At 42.9% G+C, this 25,840-nt stretch overlaps 1 protein-coding gene across 2 annotated transcripts; it reads left to right on the forward strand.

The window, feature by feature from the left end:
- The first annotated feature begins 43 nt into the window (after positions 1-43).
- Positions 44-25,566, forward strand: LOC114582369 (palmitoyltransferase ZDHHC11-like). 2 transcript variants are annotated; one of them, XM_028703336.2, is made up of 10 exons: positions 44-1,129; positions 3,752-3,861; positions 11,276-11,488; positions 14,275-14,453; positions 16,036-16,137; positions 20,250-20,374; positions 21,500-21,655; positions 21,904-22,025; positions 22,863-22,915; positions 24,224-25,566. In XM_028703336.2, the coding sequence occupies exons 2-10, from the start codon at positions 3,844-3,846 to the stop codon at positions 24,237-24,239; spliced, it is 984 nt and encodes a 327-aa protein (XP_028559169.2). In that variant the 5' UTR covers positions 44-1,129; positions 3,752-3,843; the 3' UTR covers positions 24,240-25,566. The 2 variants fall into 2 exon arrangements, with proteins under 2 accessions (XP_028559169.2, XP_028559170.2); XM_028703337.2 differs by lacking the exon at positions 44-1,129 and adding an exon at positions 3,281-3,368.
- Positions 25,567-25,840: the final 274 nt, after the last annotated feature.

Raw genomic sequence — 25,840 nt, forward strand, 5'->3', positions numbered from 1 at the left:
ATTTTGAAACTCTTAATAATTTTTTTTTTTTAAAGAACAGTTTCAGGTTAAGAACAGACCTCCGGAATGAATTAAGTACTTAACCCGAGGTACCACTGTATAACCATAGGGCTGTGAGTTTGTAGAGGCGCCTAGCCTTTTAGCAACAGGTTGTGGAAAGTGAACCGTTTCTATTCCTGGAAAAGTGGAAGGGCACATGTTTTAAGTGTTGCGCTGTTAAGGTTTGTGTAGTTTGCTGCCTTCCCAGCTGTGTGATGTCATTTAGCCCAAAGTCAAACATTATGAAGTCAGCAGTGAGGTCAATGCACTCTCAGTGGGAGGTGACCCTTCCAGTGCCTTTGATTTCCATTTCATTTCTGTGGGACACAGCAAAGTAATCGCGATATTGGAGGAAAAAGGAATAAAGGCACAACGGAGAGAAAAGCGACCCAAGAGAACATAGCAGAAGAGAATGATATAACCAAAGCTCCAATAGATATCTTAAAGTGGCGTTTTGTGATTAACTTGTGGAGCTCAGTGAAAAATACCGCCTGTCTGTGTTTGAGGAAGGGAATCTCTCTGAATAAAAGTGAAGGAAATTAGTATTTCTAATTTCTAAATTCTATTAGTATGGCTGGGAATCAGAGGACTGGCGGTTCTCTTCTTTGCTTAGGAAAATGCCATAATGTGGTAAGAAGCACAGTTAAAAGTGCTACTTTTGCTGTAGGCACTTTTTATTCTCAAGGTAACTGTAGAGATTTTTTGAAATAGCAAGTGGTTTATAAAAGCTTTTAAGTAAAAACAAATATTTTCCTCAATCTAATTTTGAAAGATCTTCGTTTTTATTAATGCAAAATAACTGCCATGCAGTCAAGGTGCCCAAAGTGTCGCACTCCTTCATTTTGAAAAATACCAGTATTCCCAAGTTACGAGGAAACAGCAAGGTTTGCAGGACTAGGTGCGGTGTAAAGATTGAGGAGGTTTTTAATAGGTCACAAAATGTCCTGACCTTAACACCTTAAGTTCTTCAGGTAACCCGGTCCCTTGTCAGTTGGTTGCCAAGGCGACCGCTCCAGTTTTCACAGCTCCAACATTCCAAAAAGAGGCTGACACGGCCCTTCCGGACCAGATGGAGGTCTTCCAGTCACAGGTTGTTTTTATTCCACATTCAGTAAATTTTGGATACCTGGGGGGAGGAAGATTAGCTTTAGAGGTAGTATATAGGAGTTGCCTGGTGGGAGGATTAATTATGTCTAGAGACTTTTTTTGGATCATTATTTGACACCTGCATTTCTTTCAGTGCACTTAGAACCTCATACATGTATAGAGGTTTATTATCATGTATCACTAACAGATGCCTCCAGTCCCAGAGTTAAAAGTAGATAAAGTGACAAAGAAAATAAAGGTTTTATTCATTCAGGAGGCACAAACTGTTACACGCTTCCAAATGCTCATTAAATTAAAATTCACTTAATGGAAGGCAAGGAATTAGTACCCAAGCCTTGCTATAGACGCTGTAGATTCAGATATCCAAACAGTTGGACCTGCATATAATACTTGTAAACAAATAAGCAGCCTTACTTCTTTTGTGTTTTGCTGGTCTGCCAGAAGCAATGGTGGGAGGGAGGGAAGGAGGGGAAAGAGATTGGACAAATAACAGAGCGTTTATTCCTTCCTTGTTTGCCTTTTGCAAGGTTTCAGAGGATTTTCCAAAGTCTGCTCACCAGACAAATTTCCAGTCCATATGTTGTCACCATATATAATAATAATAATAATAATAATAATAATAATAATAATAATAATAATAATAATTTATTTGTACCCCGCCCATCTGGCTGGGTTTCCCCAGCCACTCTGGGCGGCTTCCATAGAAACCAAAGATACAGTAAAATATAACAGATTAAAAACTTCCCTGAACAGGGCTGCCTTAAGATGTCTTCTGAATGTCAGGTAGTTATTTATCGCTTTGACATCTGATGGGAGGGCGTTCCACAGGGTGGGCGCCACTACCGAGAAGGCCCTCTGCCTGGTTCCCTGTAGCTTTGCTTCTCGCAATGAGGGAACCGCCAGAAGGCCCTCGGCGCTGGATCTCAGCGTCCGGGCAGAACGATGGGGGTGGAGATACTCCTTCAGGTATACTGGGCCGAGGTCGTTTAGGGCTTTAAAGGTCAATACCAGCACTTTGAATTGTGCTCGGATATTCCTGATATGTTACTGTGAAGCCAATATGATCATCCTATAAATCTCATTTTATTCAAGTGAGTAGCTTCAAGAATCATTTTAGCTGAAAAGTAATACCCCAATATTGTTACTGGGCTGATTCTGGATGAAACCCGCAGGAACTGGGAGGGGTCATAGCTCAGTGGTGGAGCAAGTGCTTTGCATGCAGAAGGTTCCAGGTCCAACCCATAGCTGTCAACTTTTCCCTTTTCTTGCGAGGAATCCTATTCGGAATAAGGGAATTTCCCTTAAAAAAGGGAAAATGTTGACAGCTATGGTCCAACCCATGGTATCTCCAGGCAGAGGCTGGGAAAGATTCCTGCCTGAAATACTTAGGAGCTGCTGAGCAAGGTGATCCAAGGGTCTGGCTGGGTAGAAGGCAGCTTCCTATGTCCCTGAACCTCTTTTGGGGCAGCTACCTGTTGACAGGATGTGAATCCCAAATGTTTAAGTGGCCCTGTTAATACTGCAGTTCACAACCTGTGTACACCGAGGTAGTTCTATTAACTATAATACAACTACTCCAGAATAATATGAATTGTGGGTTTCACCTCAAGATTCCAAACATTTCTCAGAGTTACTTAGCTTGGAACCCTAACTCTATACCCTAAGTCCTATTGAATTCAATGGGACTCACTCATAAATAAGGGGTTGGAAAATTGAGATGGTCATAGTTCCTCAGCAGAATTAATAGGACTGAGGCTGTGATCCCATTCACAATTACTGGGAAGTGCTGGACTGCAAATCACGCCATGGCACAAATCCTTAGCAAATACTGGCAGAAGTCAGCAATGTATATTATTTTAAAGAATGCCAAAACAAATATTTAAAAGGGTTAAAGGCTTTAAGGCCCCACAGCTCACCTGTCGTTGCTTGAGTGGAAAACTGGTGAGGAAAACACAGCCAGACTTGCTTCTGTGCCTTTAACAAAAGCTTGATCTTGGGGGGGAAATCAGGTAAAGGTCTTCACAGCACTCTCTTCTAATATCTGCATAGCATGCTGTTGTTAAAGAAGTATAGCCTGGTAAAAACAAAAGAAAAAGTTAGCAGCTCTCCCCGCCTCCAGTCGTAGGTCTCCTGTTTGGAGAAGTTCATCTGAAAATCTTGCATCAACTAATGTTTGTCTGATTTCGTATCAGAGAAGCACTCAGCAACCGGACTTTGGTGAGGTGGGTATTTTCTGCTATTTTGTATTAGGCAGTTCATCTATGGTGGCGGCTGGCTTTTGGTTGCTCAGAAATTTTATTAAAAGTTTGTTTTTCTGAACAAAATAGGAAATTGGTGGGTTTCTGTCATAATCCTGACAAACCAAAGTTTTGCAGGTAGATGACAGCAGGGCGGCTGCTTGAACCACGTCCTCTGTAGGACCCAGGAGAACCACGGCCTTGCCAAGAAGTGGAGTGGAAACGGTTTCCATAGCTACAAAGGGAGTTGCTCTGTTAAAAAGAAACTAAGCAAGTCTTTCTAAAAGTTGTTAAGGGCCATGCTGACAGAGACAGATCCTTTAAATGCCCAACTTTCTGGTAATGCTACATGACATTTCGACCCACAGGGGGAAAGATCCCACCGGAGTTGTAGAGCTCATCCAAACCTCTTTCTGCACGGCCCTGGGAAGCGAGGGAGCAGCGGGCTGGCCAGGAGAACATGCTGAACATCGCAGACGTAAGTCAAAAGGGAGAAATTATCATGAACTTTGGGCTTTTCGCTGAATTACTGGCACTGTATACCGAGGGCTCTCTTAGGACAGAAGCAGAAGAATTAGCATTGTACCAATTATTTCTGAAAGTAAGCAAGTGAGACGGAAGGCAGAAATTTGGGGAAATCCTGCTTTACTTCATCAACAAATGTGTTTCACTCAGTAGCTGCTCACTTATAAACTTTATAAACTGCTCACTTATAAACTTAGTCACTCTGAAACATTACCATCTGTTTGTGGGCAGATACTGACATTTCCCAGCTTTTCCATATATTTCAACCATCAAGGAATACTCTCACATCAACTTGCTTGCTAGGAAACAGAAGCTGCACATGTTACAGAGGATTCTGGGAACAGATATACTAGGAGGGGTTAATATGCTGAAATAGCTGCCTTTTCAGTTACTTCTTTAAAAAAATTGTGAGCTTCCATTACAAATACCTGAGGAGTATCCGAACTTTCCTTAATGGTTTACCATGCTAAACTGCAGATAACTTTTCTGCCATACCAAGTACTAGCAAAGGTTATGCAACTGACGACGGGATACTTTAAAGATAAGAAGGTGCCTATTGGTAAGATTCCACAAAGAACTAGAGAAAATTCTCCCAATAGTCAGGGTTTTCTTTTCCTTTCATTCTCTCAGCAGTGAAAAAAAATCCCCTTTCTGGAAAATAACACCTTCCCTCCAGAAAGACAAGTTCCCAGGGCAGTTTACAGAGTCAGAATACAATAAGTATGCAACAAAACATACAAAAAGTAGAAGCAGAATAGAAAAATAGCACAGAAAGCTTCAGAAAAGGTACAAACAAGCTAAGATACAAAGGGCTGTGGAAAATAAAAGTGTGTTTGAAGACCAAGTCGGTGTCAGACAAACCTCCAGAACAGAGGTGCAGGATTACATTTCAGTTTTTAAAAGCGATCAGTGAGTGTTGCAGTTGCTGTAGTTAAGAAACAAAAATGAAGTGCCTTGGAGAGCAGGCTTTGTATTGAAACTCATTCAAGAGGACAAAATGCTTCCTTGCATTTGGCTGTAGCAACAGTCAGTAACTTCCTCCATGCTCTTATAAGAGAAAGACATAAGCTAAATGATCATCATATTTTACTACTTTTATGAGTTTGAAAGGGCTCTTAATTGGGGCAGAGCTGATGGCTTAATCTTCCCATAACTGAGGAATGTATGACTGACTCTTGTGTTCATAATAACTCTGGATCTTTTTTTTGGGGGGGGGGGGGAGGATAAACCACGCATCATCAGCACTTGTACTGATGCCTGCCAGATTCTTGTATACGGGAACTGAAATGGCATCTTGGGGTGGAGTTGAGCGTTGGACTCCCTAAAATGTCTGGTGCTTATAGCACACCAACAGTCATCTGCCAAGTTCCAGTTAAAGCACTTTACTCAGAACTGGCCTGTTACCTGTTTCAGTGCAGACCACAATCAAAGTATTTCACCTTTCCTGATGTTCAACCATGCTGTGAGGGCATTTTTCACTTCTGTACACCGCATGTTTCGGCACTGCTATGTGGTGTCAAGTTAATGTGAGGCATCAACACTACAGTGGTACCGCTGGTTAAGAACTTACCGTATTTTTCGCTCTATAGGACGCACTTTTTCCCCTTCAAAAATGAAGGGGAAATGTGTGTGCGTCCTATGGAGCGAAGACGCCATAGCCCCGCAACCCTCTCCCGGCTGGAGAGGTGACGCGCGGCTATGGCAGGAGCCTCTTCGTTGCGCCTTTCTGCTGCTCCCTGACCTGCTCTTTGGGGCTGGTGGTGGGCTTCCCCCCGCCAGCCCCAAAGAGCAGGTCGAAAGGAACCTGAAGCCTGGAGAGCGAGAGGGGTCAGTGCGCACCGACCCCTCTCGCTCTCCAGGCTTCCAAGGTAGCCGCCTTGTTTTAGAGCGGAAAAACAAGAGGGGGAAAGTTCACCCCCTCTCTGCGCAGCGCCTCCTGCCGCTTCACTGAAGGGGCGCTGGGCAGAGAGGGGGATAATTTTTTTTCCTCTTGTTTCCCCCCCTCTAAAACAAAGTGCGTCCTATTGTCCGGTGCGTCCTATGATGCGAAAAATACGGTAATTCATTCCAGGTGTTATGTACTGAAGTTCTCACCCTGGGCCAGCAGGGGGATACTGTAGATAGTTATGCAAATGAAGGATCGAAAAGTGGCGTTCAGTGATTGGATAGTTTTGTATGCAAATGAAGGATCGAAAAGTGACATTCAGTGATTGGATAGTTTTAGAAAATGGCAACAGTTGCATTGTTCTGGAGCTCTATATAAGCAGGCTGACTGAGCTCCTCAGCCTAGTTCTGTTCTGGCATCTGAATAAAGAAGAGCTGTTTAAAGAATCGCTGTGTTGTCTGACATGTTCGCCCACAACCTAACACCGGAGGTCCGTTCTTAACCTGAAACTGTTCTCAACCTGAGGTACCACTTTAGCTAATGGGGCCTCCCGCTGTCACTGTGCTGCCGCTGCACGATTTCTGTTCTCATCCTGAAGCAAAGTTCTTAACCTGAGGTACTATTTCTGGGTTTGTGGAGTCTGTAACCTGAAGCGTCTGTAACCCGAGGTACCACTGTATTAAAAACTATTCTTTCTTTAAAATCTGATCCTGTGGTCTACATAATTTCATTTGCCAAGGATGAAGGGAAATTTCTGCCCCTTAAACAACTTATTAAAAATCGTTTTCAGATAGAGTCAAATGCTAGGTAGGGGTTCTTTTGTATTTCCGTTTTTTAACCAGACACCTTTTAAACCTATTGATTATAGGACAATAAAGGCTCACTATGTCAGGTTCCTATTGGAAGACCGGACAAATGCTAGAACATTAGCAGTGGCAAAGTTTTTATCGGTGGTTGCAAGAACCAGTGATCCCTATCTTTTGAACAAAATGCTTGTTTAACCTGGAGGTAGGCTGTATGAATTGTGCAGTGCTTTGTAGCGATTTGTTGGGTTTCTGGACCATAATGAAGATTGATTTGATTTGATAAATGCTAACCAGAGTGTGAGAGAAAGAGGTGAGAGGCAGGGGGCTTGTGAGACCAACACTTGTCCGTGTGCAGTGTTCAGTCATAGTTTAACATTGTGTGTGAACCAGCCCAATGACTATTAGGGAAATTTTAGGTATTTCACTTGGAGTGCTGAGACCCAAGTCTGGTTTGGGGAAGCTTTGATGACAAGTAGAACTCTCTTCTGTCACAAGAGACTACAGAAACCATAGTGGTATTGAAGCATGCATTTTATGCAGAAGGAGATTGCATATAGTTACATGTTAGATATAAGAAGTTTTAACTTCTGCATTTTCATCTCTGTCTTGCAAAAGTTCACGCAGCTCACCACTGGAGGTCTCTAGCTCGCACAATTTACAGTTGTATTTACAGTATTTACAGTATTTACAGTTGTATTTACAGTATTTACAGTATTGTATTTACAGTTGTATTTACAGTTGTATGAATAGATCTCTTTTGCATTTTTGCAAGTGCTTTGTGCAAGCTGGAACAAAACCAGTATCACAGGGATTATTTATTATGAGAACAATCTATTATTTTACATAGGTGATTACCAAGCTGGGTTGTACAAGAATTACTTTTCATTAAAGTTTTCTTTAACATTTTCACAATAAGATAAAAGACACACCAACCCACACAAAGAATATTGAAATAGGAAAAAGGAAAGAAAAGAAGACACAAGATTCTCTCTCACAAGTATATTCCAACGTTTGTCCCATGCAGAAAAAGACGTGTGTCCCCAGCTCTCACCTGGGAGCATCTCCCACCCTAATTACAACAGATGTAATTAGCCACCTGACTATTCCTAGTAAATTACTGTGGTATAACACTATAATTAAGCATTCAATGGAACTCTTCTTTTCTAAAATCATATATGTATATGGACTACAATACATCTGAGACATCAATAATAATCTATCACACATAACCTGAGATATAAGGGAATTTTGTTGGTAGGAAGTTACTTTATTTTATTTTCATTCCAGACCCTCCCAAGTGTCTCTGTTTTCCAGGGATGTCCCAGATTTAGAGAAGCCATCCGGTTTCTGATTTGATCCAGAATGTTCCACTTTTCCTTAGGATGTCCCTATTTTTATTGGAGAAATGTTGGAGCGTATGGAGTTATACGGCCTCTGAGCTGTCTGAAGGCAAACCTGTATAGGGAAGTTTTTTTTAATGTTAAATGCTTTACTATGTTATATATATATTTGTTGGAAGCTGCCCAGAGTGGCTGGGGCAACCCAGTAGGATGTGTGGGGTATAAATAGAAAAATTATCATTATGAAATGGAACGTCCCTATGTTCACTGAAGAAATGTTGGAGGGTATATGATTCTTGTTCTCTTATTTGTATTAAAAAGGGGGAAATGTATTTATGAGAATAATAGCTGATAATCAGGTAATGTTGTGTATTGTAAACAATAGAAAAGACAGTGAATGTATGTTTGGGCAATGCTTTAAATAAGAGAATTTTTGATAACCAAAAAGTAAAAGCCACCACACCACCAGGGGACATTTGCTGCATTCTTGACTGCAGGTTCGTTATGGTGAGAGAAATTGGCTTTTGAAGACATTGTGCAGGATTCAAGCAGCGTAGGGAGAGGAGTGTTGCAAATGCTCGTTCTTTATTGTGCAGTAATTGCATTGGAGGCGCATCTCTTGTGCCGTGGGGAGACTTCCAGCAAATGGGAATAACGTCATGTCTTATTGAAAACAGAACAATGCAGGTATAGGTTTTAAAAGCACTGATGAGTCCTTTGGTCACTTCCTTGCATTATGCACCCAAAAAAATCTTTGTTCCCTAGAGCTACCTAGGCATGCTTTCTCGTAGATTGTCTAATGCCATTATGTAAACGGGAGAGAGCAACTCTCAAAGGCTTGCTGGTGTTCATTGATGAATGGTGGCAGGAAAATGTAGGACTAAGAACGCGGCTAAGAATCCTGTGCTGCTTGTTTAAAACAGGCTTGGGTTGCATGAGATGCTTGAAGGGAGGCTCTTTACTACACTTCTCAAAAACATTTGATTACGTTCTGAAAAAAGCATTTGGTTACCATTTTTGTAGTAGCATGCACAAGGAAGAATATATTTATTGCAGGAGAGCAGGGGTAGTCCGCATGGTGCCTTCCAGAAATTGCAGGACTACATTTCCCATCACATCCATGACTATGATTGGCCATGCAGGATGATGGGAGTTGTAATCCACATCTGGGGGGCATACACTGGCTGTCCCTGCAGGAGATAATACAATGATTTATGTAACGTTTCAAATATCTTGTGACGGTGAGTGAAATTCTTTGACAATTCTTGATGAAAATGACCGCTCCCCGCTTAAAACGGGGGGCGCCCTTTGCGTGGACGTGTGCAGCCCCTAGATCTGGAGCGGCTCCAACAGCATAGGCTTGGCTTTGCCTTCCCTCAGGTGGGATACCTGGAGGTCTCCACCTACCTCAGTCAGTTGTCCAATCCCACCTGGGGGAAGCGTTGCCAAGGAGACCAGGCCAGGTAGGGGAGGGATTACCTGCCCACACAATAGAGGGAGGATCTTACCTGGGAATCCTCACTTGGCTCCAGAGCTTCTCCCACCCTACCCGCCCTCAGTTAATGTCTTATTTTGCAGGTTAACTTTTCTTCATAGGTTTTGCAGGTTAACTTTTCTTCACAGGTATGCCGGCGCTGCTACGTTAAGGTCGCTGTTAAAGGGCCGGAAAGGAATTTCCCTGCATTGGCAGGTTTCGCCTTTCCCGTAGCAAAACGTCACAACTTTGGCGGTATCAGGCCTTGGGCGGAATCCTTTAGTCCATCTTCCTCTTTGCGGCGGCGATACCAGGGTTCCCCGTTAAAGGGGTTTTCTGAAGGGAGGCTTTGGCCGTGCGCCGAAAGGTTGTCATTGCTCTCCCCTGCGGCGGCGGCGTAACGGGGGCGGCTATCTCTGCTTGAACATATGTTCTCCAGAGCCGGCCCATCCCCCCAAACACACTGGATAACCCTGATGCTCCCTAGGTCCCCGGCTGGGGACTGGGGAGGGAGAACGCCCAATGCCTGAGCCAAGGTCTACCCACATTTGAAATTTAATAAAGTTGTGGCCAATTTAATCCCATAGCACGTTGTCTTGAGTCGTTATTCCACATGACGGGGGGACCGCGCAGGATCTGGGGACTCCGCCTGTCCACGCAAATGTGCTGCCTTGATGGAGTTAGCACAGGAGTGAGAGAGACTAGGAAGGAACAAAGCAGCTGCAGGTTCCCTTCTGGAAGCCTGTCCCTGTAAACCCTAGTTCACCCTACCAAGACGTGTGAACCAGGCCTCCAGGTCAACTTCCTGGGCCATCTCTGAATTCAAGAGTTCCACCAGGGATAGCTGGAAAAGAGGCACCAGAAAACCATCCAGATTCATTAGCCTCTAGGGGTGGACCATCCTAACCAGCGGTGCCACCCTGCACCTAAGATTGTGTGGCCCTTGCGTGCGTTTCACTTGTGTGACGTTACGCGCGCACACCGTCATGTGCCTGATGTGTGTGTGTGTGTGTGACATCGTGCATGCAACATCACATCATTGGGAGGAGGCTGATGGCAGAGCCCAGCCCAGCGCGGCTTCCTTTCTCATGCTCAAGAGGAGTCAGCCGCTGAACTGCGCCACCCTCCGCTCCATGCTCGGCCTTCTCCATGCCCTCAGCACCAAGGGGGCCCAGCCCCCTGCCAGCCGATATTGAGGGGGCCGAAGACATTTCCACCCCTAGCACTTGGCACACCTAACCCTAACTGGGCTTCCACAGCCGCATAGGACGTAAACCTAATCAGGAAGTAAATCTGATCAGGAGAAGGGCAGAGTTGACCTTGAATTAATGTGTGACTTAAGATGACTAATGTGCAAATCACAATGAAACTTTTTATTCCGTAGTCTTGGATTTATATTCTTACACTCGTCTTGGGAAGGAGCACTGCTTAGCTTTATTTTGCCATCTGCTTTAGGAAAGCAGATTTTTTTTCCTTTCTGGATTAACAAAACCACAAGGAAATAATTAACTTTTAATTGCCATATCTCAAAAATTTTGCGTTTACTAGAGATTTGAAAGCTTGACAAATGATGCGCCTTTTTCTCTAAGGGTACCTGCCACATCAATAAGAGCATTTTGTGTGTCTCTTGGTGCAAGTGATTTATTTCTTAAAATTTGTATACCACTTGGTTGGGGAGGGAAACCTCAAAGCAGTGGTGGGACGTGGGTGGGCGATGTAACATTCTTGCAGAATTGTGCAGTGTCTGAGATCTACTTCCTATCCCACAGTGTGCCTCTTTGTGTCGCTGTCGTTTCTTTCTTTCTCGGCCTAGAAAGCACACTGGCTATTTTTAACAGGTGATTCTGGGTTCTGTCTTGCAGATGACCTGCTATGACAAGAAGCTGAGGCAGACAAGTCCTGAGCAGCTGAATGACCACATGGTGGTTCCACTGCACTCCAGAGTGAACGGCTGGTCTTTACCACTCCACTCGTTCCAGTTGATCACCCTGGTGCTTTATTCATACTTGGCCATAGTGGGCTTTGGTATCTACATTCCTCTTCTCCCAAATGAATGGAAATTGGTCGCCTATGCTGTATCCTTTCCCCTTCCGTTTAAAATCCTGGGGTAAAACTAACAATGCACATGAACTGCATATGGCATGCGTGGGGAGAGGAATAACCAGTTCCTAAGCCGCAATTCTGGATCCAGTTACTTCTGAGTAAGCTCCATTTAATGCAAGGAGACTTAGGCTGCAATTCTCAGCAAGCTTACTCCAAAGTAACTCCCTCTGGAATCAGAGGCACTTACTTCCAGGTAAGTAGGGTTACAATTGCAGCCTGCATAGGATTGCACTCTCATTCTCGCATTGTATTCTGAAAACAGGTGCAAGTTGTGAGTTGTTTTGAAATGTGACTGATCTTTTTTGCAATCCAGACCACATGTTAGGGGCGAGCAGGGCTGTTCTGTTTTCACTCTCTTCTCCACCTCCACCTTTTCCACTTCCCCCTTCCTTCTCTCCTTCTGGGTTTCCCACCCTCATGAAATTAGGCCAAGCTCATGGGCCACATTTGGCCCACGCTTTTCAGGCACAGAACCAGGCAGGCATCTTTACTAAATTAGGTGGTTTATGCAGTGGCGTAGCGTGGGTTGTCAGCACCCGGGGCAAGGCAAGTAATTTGTGCCCCCTAACCCGTGGATTTGCGCCCCCTAACCTGTGGATTTGCGCCCCCTAACCCATGGATTTGCCCTAACCCCAGATGTTGCGCCCGGTGCGGCCGGCCCCCCCTGCACCCCCCACGCTACGCCACTGGGTTTATGTCCTTAAGGGAAATGCCAAAATGTTCACCTCGCAAGCTGCTAAACATTTTCGTGGGCGACTAATGTCGGCAAACCTGCAGTGAACAGCAATGTTCAGTAGTATTATTACAGCATTATTACAACCAATGGGCCTTTTTCCCAGTTAAGTGTGTGCATAGGATTGCAGCCTTATTTGAAACTTTTGGGGTTTTGTCTTTCAGAGGAGTAGGGTCTTGTCTGGACTGAACTTTTGGAGGAACCAAAATGTATTATCCCTCTGTTTATACTTTTAAAACTTGATTGTGATCATTCAGTAATATATTTTAAACCAACAGTCATTTGTAGTGTGCTTTGTGTAATGTGGCTCGGCTGCTTCATTTAGCTGCTCTTTTTAAAAGGCTCAGTAAAGTTTTTCTGTACAGGATGAGGAGTCCAGGGGTCAGGAAGGACACTAACATTGTGAATAGGAAACTCATAAATCCTGGAATTGATACACTGTTTGTGTACTAAACACATGATTGTTGCTAGGAAGACTTAATGGTGCCCTCAATTATTCTTGCACATGATGATCCAGTTTAAAGTGAGAATATAATTGTCAAGTTAGAACAAGTGTTCAAGTATGGGTGCCAGATGCAGTTTTTGGCCCTTCTGCTCCATTTGAGCATCAACTAGAAAAACAACTATTTTAGTAATAAAACTTTAAATCACAAATGAAAAATGAGAACCATTTTCCTGAACTTGAAATATCCTGTTCAAACAGATTTAAACATGGCTGCCAGTTGATTTAATGGATTGATTAGTGAATTGTAGAACCATAAGATTGTAGCGTTGGAAGGGGCCCAAGGGTCATCTAGTCCAACCCCATGAAATGCAGGAATCTCAACTAAAGCACCCTTGACAGATGGCCATCCAGCCTCTGCTTAGAAACCTCCAAGTTGCTTGAAGATGAAGTTGTTGTAATGCTTTCTTATAGAGGATCTGCTTCTAGGGTTGGCATCTTGTTGATCTTGTTTGATCAGGGTTCTCCCCTGATGTTGGAATAAAGCTTGCATCATCTCTGACTGTCAGCCAAGCTAGCTGGGGCTGATGGCCATATAGAAAGGAATTGAAACATTTGGTGATAGTTGGTTGTTATTGTATGAGTGGGAGCACTTTTAGATCTGTTGGTTCAAGAAGCTGAAATGTAATGGTAGATATTTTTTTTTCATATCATGCATGGCTATTGAAGGACCTTGTCTTTCCTTTGTAAAAAATGTTCATATATGGAACTAGTAAACTTTTAAATAAAAACAACTATAGTACATAAACAGGAATTTTCCTATTCTGGGGAGAGTAAGGAGGGCATCTGAGATTGTTTGAGATTGCCTTTCCTACAAGCAATGGAGTCTCAAGATGTGTTGGCCAGGTGTGGTACCTTATCAGAATGAATTATTGTACTGCTTTGATGTCTTAAAGACATTCAGTTCTACTTGTATAGAACTGTGGTGTATGGGAATTTCCTTTTCCTGACATCACTGGCGGAGGAAGGGGGGGAGTGCACCACCCCCGGCAGTGCGATCCTGGTGGGGTTCCATCACGGTTGCCCCACAGGCGGCATGCCCTGCCCGCGTGCTAGCCCCCCCCCTGTTCTCCACCCCCAGTGCCGGAGCATGAAGCTTGAAGCTCCGCCACTGCCTGACATGTCCTGGTTTTCAGGTGTAAAAATGGTGTCGAGGGGGAATTTTGCTGAATCTGCAAAATGTTAGGTCTCCCCAAAGAAAGCTCAATGGCTTTGTGGGTGTCAGGAATTTTACTTTTTGAAATATGGCAAAAATGGTGATGGTGCAATACTGAATCTATGACAATCAGACAGAAACTAGTATTTTGCTCTTCCGGAGTCCTGCAAACAAATCCACTAAAACTAGTAGCCTTTGTTTGTGGCATAAGAGAAAAGAATACCAGTGACAGAGCTTTCTACCTGGCCATTTGAATACTGAAGCACCTAAGCAAATCTGGTGACTTAATGTAACAAATGTAAAAAACATTTCCAGATTCTTATATTCTCTTGTTTTTTGACTTTTCCTTAACCTCATTACAATGCAGGTGATTGGCTTAATTTTTGTGCATCACTTAATCACTCATCTTGTTGCAGTCACTATCGATCCAGCAGATCAAAATATACTGAAGAAGAAAAATTACAAGAAACCAATGCCAATTTTTGACCGAAGCAAATGCAAGCATGTTATTCAGAACCAGTACTGCTATCTTTGTGAAGCTGATGTGTAAGTCACTCCCATTAAAGGTAAAGGGACCCCTGACCATTATGTCCAGTCGTGACCGACTCTGGGGTTGCGACGCTCATCTCGCTTTATTGGCCGAGGGAGCCGGCGTACAGCTTCCGGGTCATGTGGCCAGCATGACTAAGCCACTTCTGGCGAACCAGACCAGCGCATGGAAACGCTGTTTACCTTCCCACCGGAGCGGTACCTATTTTTCTACTTGCACTTTGACGTGCTTTCGAACTGCTAGGTTGGTAGGAGCAGGGACCAAGCAACGGGAGCTCACTGCGTCGCGGGGATTCAAACTGCCGACCTTCTGATCGGCAAGTCCTAGGCTCTGTGGTTTAACCCACAGCGCCACCCGCGTCCCTAGTCACTCCCATTACAGCACAGCAAAGAAGAGATCTACTTATTTGCCTGCACTGGTTTTCCTCTGCTATTTGCCTCTTGCTGCTTAAACTGCTCCTTTGTACTAGTTATTTGTCTCTGTGCAATTACGCATATGCGTTCTGGACCTGCAGGAAGCTCACTCGAGAGAAAATTCGCCACCTAGGCTAGTGTTTTGCACAACCATAAAGGGCCATGGCTGCCGTCCTCCTGCTCAGTTCACTTTCTGTTATCACAACAGTGCAAATCCATATCCTGATTTTCTGAAATATTTCCTCACAAGGCAAGCAAATGTACTGCATAAAACTAAATACGCAAGAACAATATAAATACATAGAAATGTAACTTAAAACTTTGAAACACCCGATAATGCTAAAATGGCCAGGGCATTTCCTGTTTATAAATTGCTTTTGTTATTTTATTGTAAATCACCTTGAGATGATTGCATAATAATAATACATGAAAACCCAATATGCTTGTAAAAACATCACATAATTAAAATAAAAACAGCACCATCAATTTCAGCAGCCAAATTAAAAGCAGAAAACTTATTGGGATGTGGCCTGAGTTCAGATGGAGGCCCTCTGCCAAGAAAAGCCCTGCCCCTTGCCTGCTAGCTTAACTGATCCCACAGGTAGATAGGCGTCAAGGAGGGCCATGGAAACCGATCTCAAAGTGTGCAGCGACGAGGGTGAGTGAAGGCAGGGAGGTGCTGCAGCTGCTTGGTTGCCATATCTAGGAAGCGAGACGCACCTTGTTTCGGATCGGGTTGCACTCCCCCTAAAATTCAAGTACCTACTCCGGGAGAACTCTGGGAATTTTCTTTGTCTTTGAAGGTTCAAGGAGCCACAGTGGTTCGGAGAGCCTACAGCTTTCCCTGCTCCTGGATAAACTTCCTGGTTAACTACTGTGATGAACTCTGTGTGAGGCTATCCTTAAAGATGGTTCAGAGGCTTGCTATTCATATCTGTATTTCTAATCCAGTGCAGTTCTTTCACATTAAAAAAAAATATCTCTGACTTCCTGCATGGCTCTTCTGGTTGTGCATGGACGGCTCATCAGTTCCATGTACATTTTGTAAATGCAATGTATAAATATTTAGACTTACCATAAACATGAGACAGCCTTTATTTATGTGGTCTATTTTAGTACCTGAATTCTATTGTATTCTATTTAATGTGTCTCTTCTTCTCCTCAGAGGGCCAAAAACCAAACACTGTAGTACCTGCAATAAGTGTATTGCGGACTTTGACCATCACTGTAATTGGCTAAATAACTGTGTTGGAAGCCGAAACTACTGGTAAGCTAACAGCAGCTAGCTTTGGAAATATGACTCTAAAATAAAGGCCCTAGTTAGGAAGACAGAAGTGAAGCACCCACTCCCATCTCTAGGAACACCTGTACTTTTAAACAATCTATTAGTTTTGCATCCAAAGTATCAAAACTGAAGTGGTTCTATGTACTAAATAAGCATTCCAGAGGATCTAATCCAGTTACCTAAAAAGCTAAGTGTTTGCCCTGAGTAAATAACTTTGATTGCTTCCAAATTGGCACTTTTCAAAAGGAACAACATCCTTTGTTCGCACACTCTTTATGTAGCATCTAGACAACCTATTTGGCAGCTTCTGGCATTCCAATGTCTTCTGTGTTGTCCTCCTGTCTTCTCTGAGCCCTGGTTTGTATATAATTTTTTTTAATGAAATGCAGTTGAAGTTTAGACATGGTTCCATTAAGGCTCCTGTGCCTTTAATTAAATACTTACTGTTTGTTGCTTCACCACATTTTATTGCTTCTTGTTGAGCATGGCTGGGAGGGGTGTGTGGAGTTAGTGAATTGCTCCTTGAATAGCCTCTCTCAATTTCTGTGCCTTTTGGTAGCTGGATTCTTCTTCTTCTGTTAAATAGCATATTAATGCTGTTTCTCAATAACAATGGAAGGCGGGGGTGGGGTGGACAATGCAACTGGTCAGTAAATCCAGGGGAACAGAAACTGAAATTAGAGTAATTAAGAAAAATTGTTCAGGGCAGGCTTCCTCTGCCTAGGCCCTCCAGATGTTTTTGGCCTACAACTCCCATGGTCCCTAGCTAGCAGGACCAGTGGTCAGGGATGATGGGAATTGTAGTCTCAAAACACCTGGAGGGCTGAGGCTGAGGAAGCCTGGTTCAGGGGGTAATTAACAAGCTTTTTATCACTCTATAGGAAAAGCAATGGAATGAGCCAGAAGTGCAAGAAATAAACTTTTAAATGGACAGAATTTTTTTTGCTGAATGGGACTTTTGAGTTAATATTATAGGAGGATGGCATGAGGAGGGATATCAAGTTAGAATAAAGTGCTGTATGTTCCATTTTTATTCCACTTCCAGCTCATTGTAGAAAAGCAGTGCCTTAGCAGCACTTAAGGGCTCTAGTGTGGAAGTAACCCGTCCTATTTTTATGAGTTATACAAGAGTAGCCACAACAAATCCTCTCAAAAACACACTCCAAATGTGAATATATCTAAGAGCAGGCCACCTCTATTGAACTCTTTACTCCACACCCTGAAATCTTGGCTAGTTCCCCAGCTGGAGTGTTTTTGCTTTCTGCCTTCAAGCCATTGGGACATTTTTACTCCATGGCATAGAGGTGCATTAATTAGGTATTAAGAGAGCCAGCAAGATCTTAATAAACTGGACGGAACCTACTTTCAAATACAGCCAAAGTATTGGTTTGCTTTATGAGAAATCAGTTTTAAATCTCCCCCAAGTTTTTATATGCTGATGCTGTACTGCATTTATTATAAATGAGCTGGCTGAGGAAAAGCTCATGAAAGGCTATTCATCCCTTGTGACACAGCTCTGGGAGCTCTGTAAGTCACTCATTGCATGATAATTAATGTCTCCTCTCCATATGCTAGCTTTCATTTTATTAATGCAAGTATTAATTGAAGGATTTTATGTTGATGAAGATAGCCCAAAGTGGTCTGATCCAAGGCCCCTACACTGTGGCCACCTCCTTTAACAAGCTAAGCATTATTGCTCCAATTAATGCACACCACAGATGGAGAGCAATTGCCTCATGCTAGAAGACATTCAAAGCAGACTTTCATTCTTTGGAAGGTTGTTGGTCTCAGTTTCTTCATTTATTGGTTTTCAGGCTGTCTGGACCACAAAGTGGTGGTGGTGGGGGAATTGTATAGAAGGGACAATTTCCTAGATGCCAAAATCCAAGTTTGGGATAAGTATTCCTTGGTGAAAGAACCCCAGCACACAATATGTAGCAAAGAAAAGTATCGAAATATAGGTTGTTAGACCTTTAAAATATGCCTTTTCAAGTGAGTGCCGATGTTTCCTTCTTCCCCTAGCACAGAAAAAGGTGTTTGATAAGTTAAAAATGGTTTACTTACAAACTCTCCAAAAGACAGATTAATCTGCTTTTCCATGCAGCAGCCAGAAAAAGTTGTACAGGCAGTAAAACTTAGCTTACTTGCACAGTGGTGAAAGCTCATAAATTATTGGTATAGCAACTCAAGAGTGGCTTGTGAGAGCCATGTGGTCTGAGCTGGAGCAACCAACTAAATCTCTTGGGAACTACTCTCGGGAGGAGAACAATGGCTTGAATACCTAGTTCCTCCCAAGGTGAGGGGGAGGGACCTAGGCTAAGCCTGGCAGCACAGTTTATTCTGTGTTATTAATCTCTTCATGCATTAGACTTAAGCATGTCAGTTATATGAGACTGGTTATCCCATAAATGCTAGGTGGTGTGGCGAGCACTAGTGGCAGCCCCCCTAGCTGTTTCTCCTGAACACCCTAACACCTCCCCTCTGTTGGCTGACAAAGCTGTGTGTGCCCCATTATCTTCTCACCAGCCTCTAAGCTGGCCTGCTGCCACCAGGTTGAAGTAAGAGTCTTTTCTACATGGAATGAGAGGTGCAATCTGCTACTGTGTCCAGGGTAGCAAAACAGTGTGGGCTGGCCCTCCTGTTCACAATCTGCCCTTCCAGGTCCCTGTTCAAAATGATGTATGTCCAACACTGCTGGCTTTCCTCACTGATATTTGATTAAATCCTAATCTGCTCATTCCCTAGGAATCTGGGAATTTGAAAGGTGTCACAGCATCATACTTTCTCCATGGGGGGAAGGCCAACAGAGATGAGAAGGCTAATAGCTACTTCAGCATTTTGGGCAAACTGTGCTGCGGCAAAATTGAGGGCCAAGCTAAGATTGTTAGTGAGGTCAGTCACACAGGCCAGCTGCAGAACCTTTTTTGGAGAAGCATAGTTATAGGGAGCCGCATCCTGAGCCAAAATCGGTTGGTTTTGTATACTTCCAGCTGCAACAACTGGCCCTGTATGCCTCCAGATAACCCTTTCTGCTTAGATATCTATCCCACAGAATCCAGAGCAGAGTATTCTGGAACATGTTCTCTTGGGAGTTGGACGTCCCTGTTCTAGGGCATTCATTTAGATGAATCACCAGGCCAAGCTCTTGGGCCTAGCTGTTTCCCTGCTTGGACTGATAGTACAATCTAAAACACACTCGCCACTTCCCTGTAGCTGCATATTTGTGGGAGAAGAGTTGGTAGTCATGGGCAAGCTATCTTTCAGGACAGCTTGTTTGTTCATGGAGGAACCTCTGGTAGGTTTCTAAAGAATTGCAGAGTTCTCTGGAACACAGTAAGAAAATCATTCCTGAGCATGGGTGGGGAACCCCAGGCTTGCAGGCCTCATTAGGTCTCCCAGGGACCCTAGTTTGGCCCACGGGGCCGTTTCCCCCCAGCCAGAACCCTTGCTCTGCACTGGATGTCATGACATAAAGCTACAGCTGCAAAGGAACAAGCAGAAACCTTAGGATGGGCTCCCAGGTGTTCATCTACATGAGACCTGCATTCAGCAGCACCTTTTAAATCCATCAAGGGTTAAAATCTAATGGAGGATTCCACTGTTAAACTAGCCAGGCAACTTTCTTGGTCAGTTAATGGCACTATCTTCTGTCATTAGTATAACAAGGGAGGTTGCTTTGGCCTGAAGACAAATGGGTGGGCTCTCCTCCCTCACTTGGCTGGTGGTGAGAAAGATAAAAGCCAGAGTTGTGTGTGCAGCTGGCATAGAAGCAGAGAGACAGAGCCATGCTTGACTTCTGCTGGAATCCAAGGCTGTGACTGGATGAGAGAAGCAGGACTTTCTCGGGTGCTAATGCTCCATTGTAGTCTCAGGTTGTATATGTGTGCAAATGACCCAACTATCACAAAGTCTCTGTTGTTCCTCATTACAAGGAAACCAAACCCTGGATAAGCACTGAAACCCACGGAGTCTCACACCTCTCAGAGATTGGGGTGGCATGAAAAAATACAATTAAATACATACATTCAATTTGTAACTGTACAGCCTTCCACAGGTTATGGCTAACTGGAATCTTTCTGTTAACGTGTTCATAGGTTTTTCTTCAATGCGATTGCTTCTGCTGCTCTTGGAATCCTTCTGCTGATTATGGTGATGATATATGTCTTCATCCAGTATTTCGTGGACCCAGAACGGCTCCGCACATCTCCCCAGTTTGAAAGTATTGTTCCACTGACTTAAAAAAACTTTTTACACCAATGTGACCTAGTAGTACTTTTTCAAGGTAGTGCCTATGGTTTCTTAAACAGAAAGGGGTGGTCATTAAGAGGGAAAACCAGCTCATGATTGGTATAGTACTGACTAGACAGGCGTTTGAGCAATGTCCTTCTCTCAACCAAAATTTTTATATGCAAACATTAGGGTTCATTTGTACAACTATTGTAATTTTGAGGGTGGCCACACAAAGTGGTATAAACATGTACTTGTTCTTTTCAAAATATAATAAAGTAAGACCCCAGTTGAGAGGACTTTCACAAGACTAATTCACCATGTAGGAAGGAAGATATCATTGAGGTGGGAAGGTTTTCATCTGTGAATTTGTCAATTCCTATTTTAAAGCCATCTAGGTTGGTGGCTGTCACTGCCTGTTACCACCCTGTATGCAAGATTTCTTAGTGCAGGCAACACTGTCAAATGGTTCACATCAATGCAACATATTATAATGTTACTACTGTCTGAAATCTGGAAATATTTTATGAGAGATTCACCATGTACTTCCATTAGATTCCAGTTTTAATGTTATACATTTCTGAGTTTGTTAGAAATTTCCAATAACAAAGGATATAAGTTTGTAATTATGTTTTCATTAGTAAAACTGCCCAGAGTGGCTGGGGAAACCCAGCCACATGGGCGGGGTAGAAATAATAAATTATTATTATTGTAATAATAATAAATTATTATTATTGTAATAATAATAATTGTTGTTGTTGTAAGAATGTGGAGGAAAATCATGCAATATTCATTGCTGTATTTTATTGTGTTTATTTTATCTTCCTGAGTGGGTCATGGAAACTGCTATTCTGAATGATGCTTTGTATAGGGCAGAGGGGATGAGTTTATGGAACCAAGAGGGCGGTAGCCCAGAAAACCTTGGAAACCACTGCTTTAAAAGTGTGTTTCAGTCAATATTTCTTTATTCATTGATATCTAGCTGTTTGACCAGCGTAGACCCTTAGGGAACAGTTTCGAAAGTCCTGCCATAGTATTAGTACAAAAGGGAGCATCATTCATTTCATAATTGAAACCGGAATAACATTACTTCTCCCCATTATTTTTTCTCCAATAGGTGTCACTAGAAATGGCACCTGGCTGGTCTTTCTTCCTGTTGCTCCAGTAGAGACTACAGCAGCTGGTATCCTGAGTGTAGCAATATTAACTGTGGTTTTGGGATCTGCTTCTTTCTTGCTGCTTGGACACTTGTTGACGTTTCATCTTTACCTCTGTAAGTAAAACAATTCTGAAAAACACAGGGTAGGGGAGTGCAAATGAAGGGCTCAGTTTATGCAAAAGACAGGCTTCTATCCCCAATCTTAATGGTGCCCTGAGCGTACACTATTTTCTCACTAAAGGGAATGATGGTGAAAGAGAATGTGAAAGCTCACTGAATTTGCTGACACCCATCTAAGCTGCAAAGCTTTAGGGATTTATAGTTTTTAAATCTTAAAAAAGCACAAACTTCCATGTACGTAGTGAATAAAAAGATGAACACATATGAATACATGACTCGACATCGACCCAGGCTGTCTACCATATCTCGAGAAACAAGCACAGAGGGAACATCGGATACAACACACACAGTGGACTCCTTACAGGTAAGATCTTCTGTCCTCCTTAGATTTGCCTTTCCGTAGCATACCTGATTCTAGTATATATTCATCTGGAAGATCAAACGTGTAGCCCTATTCAGGTGTTTGCCTGAATATGTGTGAATGAAATGTGCGGAGGAGACAGATGTGTGCATGAAAGCCCCACCTCCAACATCTGCCATGCCAGTTCCATTTGAAACCTTCCTGCACTGAGAGTGATCTGAAAGAACACACTTAGAATCCTCCCCATGATCAGGAACCATATATTTTCAGGGTTCCCAAATCACAATGAGGATTTTGAGGTCTCCTGAATGTGCTTAGAATCCCCCTTCAGTAGGGGTGCTGACTTGGGCCCCAGATTATAGGTGCCCAATGGTGCCCACGACAGAACAAGACGCCCTCTGTGAGAAGCTTAGGTTCTGTTTAGGTGGAGGAGAGGGGGGTCCCAGTGCTGTGGCCTCCTCCCCATGCTGCTTAACTTGCTTGGCTGTTCCACTTGCCTTGACACTTTGCCCGCTGGGGTTCACGGTAGGCCATGGAGCTGGCTCCTCTTGCTCAATTTATAGGCGGGGAAAGGGTTAAGCCCTCTTTTCCCAACGCCTTCATGCAAACTGCACCACTGCTGGGCATGTTCAATGCTTTGAAGCTATGAAACATTCATTTCATGGATATTCTGCCTGATTTCCAATCTGGCCTTTAATCTTTCAGCTTTTGCCATGTGAATTCTAGACAACATTTAGAACATCTCCCCCTCTTTAATGCGCATTTAAACTTAAATCATAAAAAGTTGTTTCTATCCGGCACAGGCACAACCCTCTTATAGGTTTGTGTTCACATTCTTAGGATGTAACTGAAGTAAGACAACCAGATGAAGTAGCACCCTCCTCTATATCAGGGTAAGTTAACAGAGCCCAGTGTCCAATGAGCAAGTGAAAATTATTGCAACCAGAAAGAAGAAATCGGGTTTATTTAGGAATTTGCCTTTCATCAAACACCAGGTAAAGAAAACCATAGTAATAACTGCTGCATACATCTGTTTTCCATAGAAAATATTCTGACTCAGGCCTGATTCATATGTAACACAAACCATGGTTCTGGGCTCAGACAAAACGCTAAGCAAACCCAGCTTAGCTTTGGGAAGAGTTAAGGCAGGAGGACTGAGGAGAAGAGAAGAGCTTTGATTTTTCCTTTGAGCATCTGCACGCCTGCCCATTCATTCTTAGCCATAGTTTGGCTTAGTGTTTTATGAGAACTGGCCAGTGGGTAATTTCTGTTCCAATTAAAATCCTCTCAAGCTTCAACTGCTTAGTAGAAAACACAGCCATTATATATGATTGACAGGTTGTGACCTTAATGTAAGTAATCCATCTTGGAGTTCATTGCTCAAAACACAAATCAATTAGGGGCAGATGAGAGCCATTTTTTTTCTGGAAACAGAACGACAGAAATATCAATCTGATAGTCCTTCTACCATCAAAAGGTTGGCATTCTTTAGTTGGGAGACTATGCACTCCCAACAGGAATTAAAACAAGGCATAATGTGGACACACCACCAAAATGCCAAACAGCATGGTGTACCAACCATGTCCCCTCATTAGCCATATATAGAAGAGGTCAACCCATGCCTGGTCATGGGCAAATACTTCCATGGTGAGGCAACTCCATCACAGTCCATAGATATAAATGATGCAACAACACCATCAACTTGTATGGAAGCTTGAGTCTCCTTATCCTGCACACATAGTCTGCAAAGAACAAACCTTTAAACACCCACACAGCCACAGCTCATTTCAAAGAAGCATGTATGAAAAATTCTAGGAGAAGTTTTAAGTCCTGCCGGAGAGTCAGTGTCCCTGTGGATGGGAGGAACTTTCCTCCCAGAAAAGGGAAGGCACAGGTGAGACCATAATTATATCTTCACAGAACCACTGCAGTAGCTCAGAATTAAACAGTGCTGAGACAGGAAGCTGAAGGAAGGGGTTTCAGGTCACACCAGGGAGAAGATGTGGTTGTTTTTAAAATATCCATTTTCCACAAGTTTTGCATAGTTCTGGAAGTCTGCATGCAAACCAGCTGGAATAATTTCAGAAGGCTGCACACGGTCTATTGGCTTGGTTGCTGCATATGCTCATAAGATGCCATCTCTACCCAAAGCATACCTGCAAGGGAATAACTTAAGTCTTTAATTTTGCTTTGCTTCCTAGAACTCATGCCAATTAACTGCACTTGATCAGGAACAGCAGGCTTCCTCAGAGACGAAGATTGCTGTGTTTCATCGATGTGAAATGACCATTGTATGCACTTGATTCAGCATAGCTAAAGGGAAAGGTGGAATGCCAGTTCCTGCTCTCAGCTGGGTCAAAACTGGACACTGAAATCACAAGAGGAGATGTTCCCTTCCTTATCCAAATCAGCATGCTTCTTTTGTCTCTGAGAAGGGGCTATTATGTGGAAGGCTGTGGCCAGTCAAAAGACCACATGTAAAGAACATGGTGGACTTAGAGGATGCGCCAGGCCATACTTCTAGACGAGGTCTGTGTGTACAGAACTGATGAAATTTTGGTCTGGAGGTTCTCCATTCTATGATAATGAAGGGCTTGAAGTGTTTTTCATCAGCTGGCAATGCATTATATGGAGACCAGCTGATAACAGCTAAGGAGGAGAGGGTGAGGGTAGGCAGAGGGTGGCTGGATAGGATTTCAGTGACAGGAATCATTTTGAGGCCCATGCTGATGACCAATGTGTCTCCCAACTCGTCTCTATTTAATTGGAGCAGCATGTGTTTCCTGAAGTTGTACTTCAAGTGTGAATAATCTCAGCTGAAGAGCCAGCAGATATCCACAAGGCAAGAGTAGCCGTTCACAGGTTCTTCCTTGCACAGAACCAGTGACAGCTACTGTTGTGAATGCATTTGAGAGTCTCTTCCTAGTAAATGGGAAGCTAGTAAATGGGTAGCAAAATATGTAGCAGATCACAGGATATAGAGAAGATAGCTTGGAGGGTAATCATTTGACATTGCCAAAAATAGAAGTAAGTCTTAGAGTCAAAAGTATCCTCCACGTGGCATTGGGAAGGCTCCAATAAATTAGACTGATTTCCCCAAAATGTATTTATATAAAGTGTCACCACAGAAAGTCCTGCTTATTAATGCCAGTTGGAAAATACTTTCCTTTTTGTCTCTACGCTGAAAACCAGTTTTTTTTTTAAATAGAAAATGGATTGTGTATTTGATCCTTTTTTAAAATGCTATTTCTTATAAATAAATTATATGTTTTTGTGGCATTACAGGAACATTTTAATAAACTCCCCCATGAAACAATGCAAGAGTCTGTCTATCCTAGTTACATATGTAAGATTGGGTTTACTTGACTAAAAATTACAGAGGTTGATTCTCATTTGCACTTTACATGGGGGAGCGATCCTTTAGATTGGAAAGTTTTCTAGGTTTTTAATATGTGTACGATGAAAGGAAAATGTTATTGAATGAAATGTACTTGTTTTTTAATCCTCATTCTTTTCATAAAAAGCATTAAAGATAATAAAATTATTATTTTAAAATTGCCTTTTAAATATGGGGAGGAATATCGTCTATGAAATATTGGTGGCATATAAGGCAATTGTGTTATAAAGAGCCTAACACTAGGCTGCTTCGTTCTGGAGGTAAAGGTTGGAAAGCACATTTCTGAAAAATGAAACTCACCCAAAGAAACACAGGAAATTAATTGTACAAGTGCACGATGAAGAATAACGAGCCAAGCGGCATTGATTCTGACCCTGTGGGGTTAGCAGCCACCAGTTCTACGTGGCTGCTCTCAGTCTCT

This window comes from Podarcis muralis, chromosome 13 (assembly GCF_964188315.1).
Source record: "Podarcis muralis chromosome 13, rPodMur119.hap1.1, whole genome shotgun sequence".
Taxonomy (NCBI): Eukaryota; Metazoa; Chordata; class Lepidosauria; order Squamata; family Lacertidae; genus Podarcis; species Podarcis muralis.